Here is a 12,640-nt window from a genome sequence, read left to right on the forward strand (position 1 = left end):
ATGCATCACATTGATATATCACATTGATATAATTCTAGTCAAAGCAAAGGAGAAAAGTGTACTCCCAATAAAAAGGTATTGCAGGCACCATTAGTACCTTGAAAGACCCAGCATAAAAATCAATGACATAACTCCATGGCCCTAGGACAGGCAGAGTGCTCATGAGGGGCATCTTACCGATGGCATTAATGTAACTTTTATGCCCTCTTGTTACCTCCCCACTCTGTCCTAGAAACTGAAATGCTACTAAGCAATGATTCATTTAAATCAGCGGTCCCCAACCTTTTTGGCACCAGGAACCGGTGCTCCTATGAGATTCTAATGCCTGATGATCTGAGGTGGGGCTGAGGTGGTGATGCTAGTACTGGGGAGCGGCTGCAAATACAGATGAAGCTTCACTCGCTCACCGGCTGCTCACCTCCTGCTGTCTGGCCCGTATCCTTCTGTGGCCCTAGGGTTGGGGACCCCTGATTTAAATTTATAAGTTCCTCTGTTAATATGCAAGCACCCTTGAAATTACTGGGGTGGGTAAGACTTATGAAATCAGTCAGTACTTGGGGTAGGTAAGAATTCTTTTTCTAACATCTGACCATAATAAATGCAGAACACAAGTAACAGGGAACAAATCTGGTTACAGTTCTCCAGGCAGGCAGAAAACAATGTGAGAGCTTGGTAGAGGAGGAGCACAAAAGGAAAATAAAAATCGACTCTATGTCTGTTCTGCCTATCTCACTGCAATTTCTGCAGAGTCCACTGCTACCTACTTTTATCTGCAACCACACTCCTATGTGCAAAAACCAAACTAAATTCCTATGCATTTCCTGTGCCAAAGGAGGTGTCATGGTGGGACATAAACAGAGGCAGAATAAAGTCATCATGGCAGAAGGAAGAAATTAAGGAGGGTTTGTAACAGTTTGGAAACTACTATAATGAAGCACCTACTTTGAAAAAAGTCCCCAAAATATAGCTTCTTGATGTCTTTTGGGCAATGTATTCTCATCATATAGTGCTCAACCGTTTGTAAGAGACAGTGAACTCCACTGTTCTCTCCCCATTTGGTTTCCAGATCCTCCTCAGCACTTTTTCAGTGCACCTCCTCTTTGAAATGCCCAGTAAGTTCATTTTTCCTAAGCCCTTCAGTCAGTAATCAAACTAGTGCAATCATTCAACAAATATTTCCTGAGCATTTTCTATAAGCACAGCAATGTATATTAGTAATTTGGGATGTTATCCCTCCTGGGATTATTTGCATTTTAAAAGAGGAATGAAATTTTAATGGTGGAATTTCAGGTACCACTTCAGAGAAATATATTGTAACCAACGCTTCACTGATGTTCTTCCAATTATACGCAATCTCTCCTGATACCTATTTGCAAGGTTAGTCCTGTTGAACACTGGAGGAAGTAGGTCTAGACAAATAGAAAGAGTTATGTATAGGAAAGTCAGTGATTTTTTTTTTCTTTTTGGGTAAACACTTACCTATTTCAGTGACCTGTTAGGTCGCTGAAAATGTGTTGCTTTCTTTGAGCTTTAATGACCTCCGTGTTTTAAAATGTTCTTATTGGGAGTTTGAAGTTCTAGCCTGAAACCAGATGTGTGGTCTTAGGTAAATCACTTCTCTAAGCTTAGACTCAATTTTACCTATAGAATGAGATTAATGCTACATCATATAGAGGGAAAGGGAGAGGAACAAAACACTGATGTAAAGCAGCCTGCTGTGGAAAACAGAGATAACTTTCCACCAAAGCTGATCCATGTCTGTCTTGCTCTCTTCTATACTCTAGCACCTAGCAGAGAAGTTGACACTTAATAAATATTTACTGAATTGATATTTGTTGATATTAATCTAGGCCTTCCTTGACTGAGATAGCAATCTGGTAGATTTGATAAGGTTCTGTATAGACCATGTACATGTCAAAATATTTTGAGAATGTTATGGCATTAAACAAATGTAAGTTCTTATTAAACTGTTCTTTTAGAAAATTCCCACAATTTCTCAACTTCCGCACTTACCCTGATACATCACAGGAACTGTACCAGTGAAATTCAGTAGGTCTTTCTGGGAACTATCTTTGAAAACTGGAAGGGAAAAAAAAAAGCCCCAAATGTGCAATCAGAAGTAGGAAGAACTGTATTAAAATTAGGTCGCCAGGAATCAGAGACGACTCAACGGTCACGAAACACACACATGCACATACACACGTATAGACACACCCACAATTTCTAAATACCATCATCTGGGAATCAGTCAAAATGTTGACAATGGGAAATTACTAGATGTTGTTTTCTTAGAAAGCAGAGAGGATAGCTGAAAGAACATAGGACTTTGATACTGAAATCCCAAGTTCCAGGCCCACTTTTCTCACTTAGAGGCATGTAACTTTTGGTTAATCTTTTTGACCTTCAAGTTCATCTTCTATAAAATAAAGATAATAAGACTGCATTAGAAAGTTGTCATAAGGATCCAATGAGATAATATGAAAACCCTTAATAAGAAGTTAAGAGTAAGAAATGTGAGGACATTGTTAAATAATCGTCACATGTAGCAAATCAGTTATAACCATGTTCAGAAATCAGATTATAACTTTTATAATCAGAAAAAAATGTTAGCTTTGTTTTTTAAAGTGACCTTTTAGAAATATCAATAATTATCTTCCTTGGTTTCTCTAACTCCATTATTCTCAACTTTTTTTCAACCCTCACATCCTTGAAATTTCAACTTACCCATCAAGAACTGGGATACACTGGTGGAGAACTAATGCCCTAATCTCTGAACTGAATACAAAAAAACACTACCTCTGGCTTCAAACTAACATACTGCCTTGGAATGTCGTCCTTTTAGTACCTTGGTAGCTATATTATTAAGGCAAGAAGAAAAATCTCCAAATAGACTTGATGACCTATTAGAACGGGGAAAGAGGAAACCAGGCTGACATAAAACTCAAGGCTAAGAGTGTACACAAGTACAAATGTTTACCTTGAACTATATGAGTGAAAGGTAACAATGGGTGAGGGGATCACTCCAAGGAAAAAATTAAAATGGAAAGAAATGTGGAATAGAGACTGTTACTCGTGGACACAGAATAGCTTAGAAATGTGGTAGAGAAACTATAGGTATAAATATTTATTGTCTGATCAAATTATTCAAAAAGTCAAAATAGAAGCTATTATGATGCATGACTATCATTGTCTTTAATAATAAAATGTATGTTGACAATACAAATCCTAAGCTTGATGGTCTAATGGTACCATAGCTCACTTTCTCTAGATAGGGGGAATGAAAATAAGAACGAACTGGTATAATGAATCAGTACGATGAAGACCTTGTAAAAGCAGTATTTAAGCAGAAGGCAAAGCAGACATGGGTACGAACCCTAATTCCATCCCTAACTAGGTGTGTAATCTTGAGCAATTTATTTAAAGTCTCTGAGCCTTGATTTCCTTACCTGAAAAATTAAGATGATAATACCTCACAGCTTTGGTTGTAAAAACATATGTCATATAACTTAGGTAAGTTGGAAGCATATCTAGCATTCAATAAATAGTAGATGTTATAACCCTCATCTCACACATTTATGCAGCACCCAATAGCTATGTGCCAATCAAAAGAATCCAGTCACAGGCCAGAACTACTCATTTTTTCCACATATAAAATTAGTTATTCCTAAGAAATACTTCAATAACTCCTCGAAATTTCTAAGATATAAATCCGAATTAGATATATTTTCTTAACCCAAACTAATTCAAATATAAAACATACCCATGTAGAATAAAGAAATTTTTCAAATCTGTGTGTTTTGACTTATGCATGAAATTAGTCTCAACCAGCATTTGTTTTAAATGGAATGAAAAAGAAGAGAACATGCCAGAGGATCCACAGTATTTTAGTTATGTGTATATGGGATCGTGATACGAAATGTAGTTCCAAGTGTGGGTTATAGTTAGAATTTTTTGAAAAATAGTAAAATCTTTCTTAGGTAGCCAGACCCTCTATATTAAGTGAACAGGATAACTAAAACTTTGCTATTAATAATTTAGAATCAACCATACATGTGATTGGCAGAATAATGGCCTCCAAAGATATCCAATATCCTAATCCTTGGAACTTGTACTTAAAGAGACTTTTGAGATGCAAATAAGTTAAGGACCCTGAGATGGGGAAATTATCCTGTATTACTGGAGTGGGCTTAATTTAATCACATTGGTCCTTAAAAGCAGAGAACCTTCTCTAGCTGTGCTCAGAGGGGTATATGACTACATAGGGATGGTATGAGAGATGCAACATTGCTAGCTTTGAAGATGGAAGAAGGAGACCTCAGGCCAAAGAACGTGGGCGACCTTAGAAACTGAAAAAGACAAGGAAACGGATTCTCTCTCAGAGCCTCCAGAAAGGAACTAAGATCTGCCAACACCTTGGTTTTAGTCATAACTTCTAACTGGTGTTGAACTTCTGGCCTGCAGAACTGTAACATTGTAAATTTGTGTTGTTTTAAGCCACTAAGTTTGTGCTAATTTGTTATGGCAGCAATAAAAAATTAATAGGATATAAATTGTATTAACTTAAATTTCTGCAGAAACCACAGGTCACAAAGTGTAGTGCAAAATTAGGGGATAAAGGAGAGAAAAGAGAAATGATAACTTTGTAGCTCTCTAGGAACAAACAATAATTTACATAATGTAGCAAAAACTAGAGAATATGATTCTTACCATAGGTGTCCATGGAATATCTGAAATGTGGGAAAAACATATTTACATTCTTTAGTTCTTCCACAGTTAGATCCCTGAACTTGTACTGCAAAGAGAAAAATGAGTATGAAATAAGAATAAATCTATAGGCAACAGAACAATTACAATGAATGTTTAAATGAACATTTACTATATGCTAAGGGCCCTGGGCTCTGAGTTGTACAAACATGAATAGTATTTGATTTAATCATTTTATAACAACCCTGTGAAATAGGGCTTATAACTAGAGATGAAAGTTAGAGAATCAAAATAACTTGCCAAGTTAGACAACAAGTTAAGTAGAGAAGACAGATAAGGACCTGCATCTTTAACAAATTGCCTCCAAATACCTCCTGAAAGCTTAAGAAGTAGGGCAGGATATATCACCACTGTTATCACTGTTCAAGATCCAACTCTTATTCTTGAACACCTCATCCATTCACTTAAGACACCGTGAATTTCCCTTCCAACCCTCCTGGAATGCATCTTGAGTTTCAAAGGGAGAACAGAAAGCATGCCAGTGTTTGCAGTCAGGTTGAGTGAACTGTCTCCTCATTCATCTGGATGTGCTTCCAGAAATATTACCTTGGTTACCCTGTAGGCAAATCATTTAATTTCTTTGAACTTATTTTTTCATTTGCAAAGAGAAATAATACCCACCTTCTAGACTTGTGCTGAGGATTAAATAAAAGGAAAAGTATGTTAAGAGTCTATTACCATTCTGAAAATAAATTTGAGAAAAGAATTGCATTTGCAATAGCATCAAAAAGAATACAGTACTTAAGAATAAATATAATAAGATTCAAAACTTTGATTCTAAAAACTACAAAACAAGTGGGGCCTTTAATAGCTCAGCTGGTACAGCACAGGACTGTAGAGGATAAAAACTACAGAACATGCTGAAAGAAATTAAAGTAGATGTAAATAAATAGAAAGACATTCCTTGTTGATAGATCAGAAGACATAATATTGTTAAGATGGCAATACTCCCCCACAGATTCAATAATTGGCGATCCTTATCAAAATCTCAGCTAGCTTTCCATGTTTGTTTGTAAAAATTTACAAACTGATTTTAAATTTATATGGAAATTCGAGGTACCCAGAACAGCCAAAACAATCTTGAAAAAGAACAGAGTTGGAGGATTCATACTATAATCAAGACAGCCTCGCTCACAGGCACTCTCTCTCTCTCTCTCTCCATATATATGAAGAAGATGTGGAAATATCAGAACCCTCACATTCATACACCACCGCTGGTAGTAAAATGGTGCAGCTGTTTTGGAAAAAAATAGTCTGGCAGTTATTGAAAAGATTAAACACAAAGTTTCCATTCAATCCAGCCATTCCACTCTTAGGTACATACCCAAGAAATATGAAAACACATGTCCACACAAAAACTTGTGCACAACTATTAACAGCAGCATTATTCATAACAGCCAAAAAGTGAAAACAATGCAAATGTCTATCAACTGATGAATGGATAAAATGTGATATATCAATAAAATGGTATATTCAGTCATAAAAATAAACAGATACATACAACATGAATGGCTGAACCTTGAAAACATTATGCTAAGGTGAAAGGAACCAGACACATATTGTATGATTTGTCTATGAAATACCTAGACTAGGCAAATCCACAGAAACAGAAAGTAGATTAGTAGGATGCCTAGGGCTGGGAGAAATTGGGAGAAAATGGGGAATGACTGCTAACAGAACCTGTTTCCTCTCTCTGAGCCTTAAAGTTTTTATCTGTGAGAGGGAGATAGCTCTACTGCCTACCAACTTCAATATGGGTATATGAGGATTTCATGATTAACATACATAAAAGTGGATATTAAATTGTATACAAAGTACAGACAAGAAACAATGAATCAACATAAAGCATATCTAAGTTACAGAAAGGCCTCCAGGAAGAGCTGTCTACAATTCAACTTAAAGTCTAGAATGCTAGAGAAAATTAGAGGGAAGATACTTCTCTTCCTATAAGGTCATTTTAAGATGGGAAAGAATATGGCAGAAGAAAAAGTCTATGATTATTAACAACTCAAGGGCAGGCATTCTCTCTTAGTCATCTCTGTTTTCTCCCTACGGCAGTTAGCACAGGGTATGCATACAATAAATGCAGGCTGATTTGATGGGAGTTAGCAAAGAGGCAGATTTATATGAGTGGATGTAGAAAGCAACTGTGATCCATAGGACTAAGCATCAAAACTAAGAACTGATCACTATTAACTACAGCAGGGTGAAATTAGCCTCAGATTCACTGTCCCTGATTCCAGGTAAACAAAAGTGAATGAAGTCATCCCAACTCCAAACACTACACAAATGTACAAAAGGCTGCATTGTTGTCACCTGTAATATATATTTATTATGAACAAAAACAATTTTTGCGTTGTTTTCTACTTAATAGTATAAGCTGTATTCTACATTCTTAACGTCCTGTGAGAATGTGATTATTAATGGCTACCGAGATATATATTAGGATTGAATTGCAAACTGCTATAAAAGTTTGTCCTAAGCGGGGAAAAGCACTCTTCCTTAGGGCTTGAAAACCCAAGTCACCACTACCAGTCAAAATATGATTTGTCTTTTTGACACCTAAAAAAAAAGAGAGAGAGATGTATTTTATCTGTCTCCCCCCAAAATTCACGTCATTTTTATTATATATGAAACAGAATATCTTCTCAGTGTAATATTAAGACACATATTCCATTACTTCTTGTATACCACCTAGAAGTCTGCATAACATTCTCTAAGGAAATGTGCCTCAGATAATGCCGTGTGCTTAAAGAGTGAAGGCACAGCACTAAAGAGAACGTGAAATTCTAAGACTAAAGCAATTACACTGTCATAAAAATCAGTAAGACTGAAAAATTGATGTTACTAAAATTTTAACTTTATCTGGTATACTACAGTATGTTAGTAGACTGATATTTCTCAACATCAAGATATTCTTGTACAACACTGCTCAAATGTAGGAATATTTTGTGGCATTTCATAAATAAATTTTTAGCAGGAAGGAATTTCCCAGGTCAAGTCCAATCTTATCCTTTATGAATGAGCAAATCTAGGTTAATTTACCTGTCCAAGGCAACTCAGTCAGGTGAGTGGGAAACATGAATTTGGAAACCACAGAGAATTTTTCTAAACTTAATATTTAATACAAACTAAATAGTATACATGTTTACATATACACACATTTTGAAGAATAAACACTCATGCACCAAACTACCCACATGCAACCTAGAACAATGCTATCTAACAAAACTTTCTACCATGATGGAAAAGGGTCTAAATGTGTGCTGTCCAATACAACAGCCACAAGCCACAGGTGGCTATTGACACTTGAAATGTGGCTGCTGTGACTAAGAAACTCAATTTTTAATTTTATCTAATCTTGATTAATAGCCACATATGGCTAATGGCTCCCATATTGTACAACAGACCTTCCCAATGCCATTACATCTGAGTACCCCTTCTTTTGCCCATTCAACTGCCTCCCTTGAATTGTGTACTCACATTCCTTTGCTTTTGCCCTCCATAGTTTTATCAAATACATGTGTATCCCTAAACAACACATTATTGTTTAATTTTTGTTTAGTTTTGTTTCTTGGTTTTATCAAAATATAATTTCTTATATAATGTGATTTTTTTTTCACTCAATATAGTGTTTGTTTTAAAATTCGCTTGTATTGTTGCATATTGTAGCTCATTCATTTTCACTACTGCATAGTGGTGTTTTGTGTGTAAATATACAATAAATTATCCTAGCTTTGTCAGTTCATATTTGGGTTGTTTCTAATTTTTAATCAAAAACAATTCTGCAAATGTCTCTTGCTTTATATATTCTGAATTCTCTCTAGTATCTACCAAGATGTAGAAGGGACATAAAACACATATAATCAAATCAATAAAATAAGGCCAAATTGTTTCCAAAAATGGAAAAAATTGTTTCCAAAAATAACCATTTAACCGTTAGCAGTGTTTAAAATTCCAATTCATTCACATCCTCCAAATCATTTGAAATTATCTTGTCTTAATTTGCTTTTCCATGGTTACTAATGGAACATTCATTTCCCTGTTTGTTCTTTTAAAAAAAATGACTGTTCATGTCTTTTGTTCATTTTCTGTTTGTTTTAATATTGATTTGTAGGTATGTTGATTTACATATTCTGGATATCAATACTTTGTCAGTTACATGTTACAAAATTCTTTTATAAGATTGCATTTTGACTCTTCACCCTCTTTGTGCTGGCCTTCGATATCTAGAAGTCCTTAATTTGAATGCAGTCAAACTTATCAGTCTCTATTTTACGTATTTTAAAAAATGTTTGCATACTCTGAATCCATAAGGATTCGCCCCCATTCAACTCGTTACATTTTAAAGTTTGTCTTTTACATTTAGCTCTTTAATCCACAAAGAATTTTTAAGTTTGGTAAGAGGCAGGAATCCACTTTCATTCTTTTCCCATATGGATAATCATTTGTCCCTGTAGTTTCCTTTCTGTACTTATCTGTAGTGTCTTTTTTTTAAAAAAATTAAATTTATTGAGGTGACATTGGTTAATAAAATTATACAGTTTTCATCTCGTTTCATACTGTATTTCCAAATGTGTATGATTTTAAGTCCTTTAGTCTGTTCCACTGGTTAATTTATCTATCCTATATCAATACCACACTAAACCTTAATTACTAGTCTTGACATCTAGTAGTGCAAGTCTCCACACCTACTTTTCTTCTGTAAGAATGTCGAGATTATTGCTGGCCTTCGGCCCTTCCTAATGGATTTTAGAATCAGTTTGAAAAGTTCCCAGAATAACCTGTTAGAATTTTCATTGGAATTTCATTGACACTATAGATCAGTTTGGAGAGCTGACTTCTTCATATCCATGAAGTTGGAATATTCATTTTTGTTGGAATATTTGTCGTTTGTTTTCAATAAAAAATTCACTTTCTCCATACTATTGTTTGATTTTAATGTATTGTTCACTTTACAGAATTTTTAGCATTAAAATTATTTCTAGATATTAAATTATTATAGTATTTCCTAGTGTGAGGGCCATAAAAATTCATAACTATTAGCAGGGCTGACTTGTTTCTAAATGGTTTCCTAAATTTACATATCCAATAAATATTGAGCACCTATGTGCCAGACTCTATGTTATGCACCAATGATAAAAAAAATTCCTCCATTAGTCACTCCCACCCTTGAGAAAATCACTGTGTCTCTTCCCTCTTTTTCCTTCATCCCAGTTCCACCAAAATTATTAAGTTTTTTTCTACCACCAACTTTAACAATTCTTCCTACTGGACAATAATAAATCACGCTGCCCTCGTTAAAAAACTTGATCGAGGTTCTTTTAATTTCATGTTGTCTGAAGAGACAGAAACGGTGTAATCCTAAGCATGATACTTCTCTTTCTACAAGATCTACACCTGCCACAGTAGATAAAATCATTCAAATCGATTATATATAAACAATTTCAATCATCAGGCTTCAAAATCCCACACAGGTGTGCAAACTGCCCCAACAAGGAGACTCAGGCAAATCCAATAAAATGGCATAAAAGTATGCTCTCCGCATGGGGAAGTCTTAAGAAACATGAAGAATCACTTAACTAAAAACTGGTGAAAAGGTGGGTTGCCTCAGACTATATACTGGTGGGGAATCAGAGAGACTGGACTAACTCGGAAACTGGCGCTAGTCATACCCCAGAAATGTAGGTCAGACTTTTGGGTCAGCTCTCCACTCAACCTTTCAAATTAAGAGAATCTCCTCTGGGCCTTCAAACTCTGCTTCATTCCTAAGTCTACTCAGGTCTTTCATTCACTTGGGAGTCGGAGTTCAAAGGCATGAATAAGGTTTGTAAATAAATACTCCACAATATGATAATCGATATTGCTGAAAGCAAGTAGAGAGAAGGGAGTGATTCAATCTACCAGAGAGCGCCATCTTAACTGACCCTTACAAAGCCTGAGCATTGCAAGTCCAGAAAAAAAATGGGACAGGACATTTCAGCAGAGAGAAAAGGGCGTGGGTTAATGGGACAGGCGAGTGCTGGGAGCTATTTGAGACCAAGAGAAGCTGGAGGCATGAGAAGGTCTCAGACCGAGTGGAGGTTGGGGGGACCTCGGAGTTCTGGGCGGAGCCAGAGCCCCGGCCTCGCGAGCTGGAGAGGCCCGCGCGCGGTCTGCCCAGGGCCACACCCCGCAGCCTGCTTCGGTCCAGCCTGCCTGGGCTCCCAGCCCCATGACCAAACAGTGAACCACGGCAAGGAGGCAGCCGGGCCAGGGCTCGAAACGCTCCCGAGACCCCGGAGCCCCAGACCCAGCCCGGCGGGTTGTACGCACCTTGCCAAGTAGCCGTCTCAGACCCTCGCAGTCGAACTCCATCTCCAGCCAGGTTCCCAAGCCCGGTCCTGCGACCCCAGGCGCTTAGACCTTCTTTCGCACTCAGTCCTGGACGGCGGCTGCCGAGGACCAAACTTCCCGCTCTGTCTAAGACCTCGAAAGTCAACCTGCATTCCACGCCCCGGGCTCAGCTGCGGCTCCGCCGAGAGTCAAATCACCTCTCCAGCTTGAACCCTTAGCGCCATCAGAAACGCGTTAGCGCCGAGAGAACCACAACTCAGCTTGAACTTGGGGACACTTGTGAAGAGAGGAATAGGAAAGACCCGAGGAGAAGCAGTAAAGGAAGTGGAAGCAGCTCGCGCTGTTCTGGAAGAGAGTTTCTAGAAGGTTGTGTTAAATTCAGCAGCGTAGCGAAAAAGATCAAGACCGAATATTGTAGTTGGATTTAGGAAGAAGGAGGTAATGAAACTTCAAAAGCAAAATTTCAGGGAGCTAGAAATGGAAAACGGAGTCAGAAGGAGCAATGTCATAGAACTGGGAGATGGGACAGTTTCGCAAGGGTGGTGCAGCATCGGGGGAGGGTTTACCATAACCATGTTGGTGGTGAAGAGAGGAAAAAGTCAGGTGAGAAGAAGTTTGAAAACAAGAGAGGAAGTAGGTTGGTGGAGGTCATCTGGAGAAGAAAAGCTAAGAGATAAATGCAATATGCTGGCTTTGTTTGGCCTCCTTGACTTGTGAGTTACTTACCTGCTTTGTATTCCTGGCCTAAGCCTGTTGGTCCTAAAAACTCGCAGGAGCTGGATAATTTAACTGTCAAGAGTCTGGGCTAGCAGGAGGGTGATTGCATTAATAGGAAGAGCCAAAGGCAAGAATGCCGTGACTGGAGAAGAAAGTGAAAAGCTGGAAGGAGCATTTCATTCAGCAAACTTTTGTTGAGCATGGACTATTTGCTAGATATTTTTCGAGATCTGAGAATACAGAAGCAAACAAAATAAACAAAAATGTCAGCTGTCCTAAGGCTGTCATTCTTTTATTAGTAGGAAGAGAGCAAAACAATAAATATAATAAACAAGTAAATTAGACTGCATGTTAGAAGGTGATTAAATGTTATGGGAATACAGTTTTAAAAGGCAGGGTAAGGAAATTAGGATAGGTCTCCTTGAGAAGTGAGAGAGTAAGCATTTTTTTTTTTTGTAGAAGCCATTCAAAGCAAAATCCTAATACAGGCATGAGTATGGGGAGGCTCAAGACAGCAAGGAGGCCAGTGCAGCTGGAGTAGAATGAAGTAAGAAATGAGGATGCAGAAGTAGGCTAAATTTGAAATAAAAGGAAGCCACAGGTAATTTAAGGCAGTACGGTCCCCAGACTTGTAGCCTCAGCATCACCTGGAACTTGTTAGATATACAGATTCTAAAACCCCCACCTCAGACTTATAGAATCAAACTCTTGGGGTGGGGTGGAGCAATCTGTTTTAAGAAGCCTGGGTGATAAAGTCTGAGAACCACTGTGGGGGCTTTGTAGACAGCTATGACTCTGGTTTGTCAGTGCCCTCTAGCCAGAG

The 12,640-nt window shown here is 37.5% G+C and overlaps 1 protein-coding gene across 2 annotated transcripts in view; it reads right to left on the reverse strand.

Annotated features, from left to right (window-relative positions):
- UEVLD (UEV and lactate/malate dehyrogenase domains) overlaps window positions 1-11,968 on the reverse strand; it is a 40,494-nt gene extending 28,526 nt beyond the window's left edge. Inside the window, exons 1-3 of one of the 2 annotated variants that reach the window (XM_025044172.1) lie at window positions 11,080-11,968; window positions 4,708-4,792; window positions 2,014-2,079 (exon numbers count right to left, since the gene is read on the reverse strand). In XM_025044172.1, the coding sequence (XP_024899940.1) occupies window positions 2,014-2,079; window positions 4,708-4,792; window positions 11,080-11,121 (193 nt within the window). In that variant the 5' untranslated portion in view covers window positions 11,122-11,968. The remainder of the gene's footprint in view (window positions 1-2,013; window positions 2,080-4,707; window positions 4,793-11,079) is intronic. The other variant, XM_006907960.3, reaches the window with a different exon arrangement.
- Between the last annotated feature and the right edge of the window lie 672 nt (window positions 11,969-12,640).

The sequence above is a fragment of the Pteropus alecto genome, unplaced genomic scaffold, assembly GCF_000325575.1.
Source record: "Pteropus alecto unplaced genomic scaffold, ASM32557v1 scaffold71, whole genome shotgun sequence".
In the NCBI taxonomy this organism is placed as follows: Eukaryota; Metazoa; Chordata; class Mammalia; order Chiroptera; family Pteropodidae; genus Pteropus; species Pteropus alecto.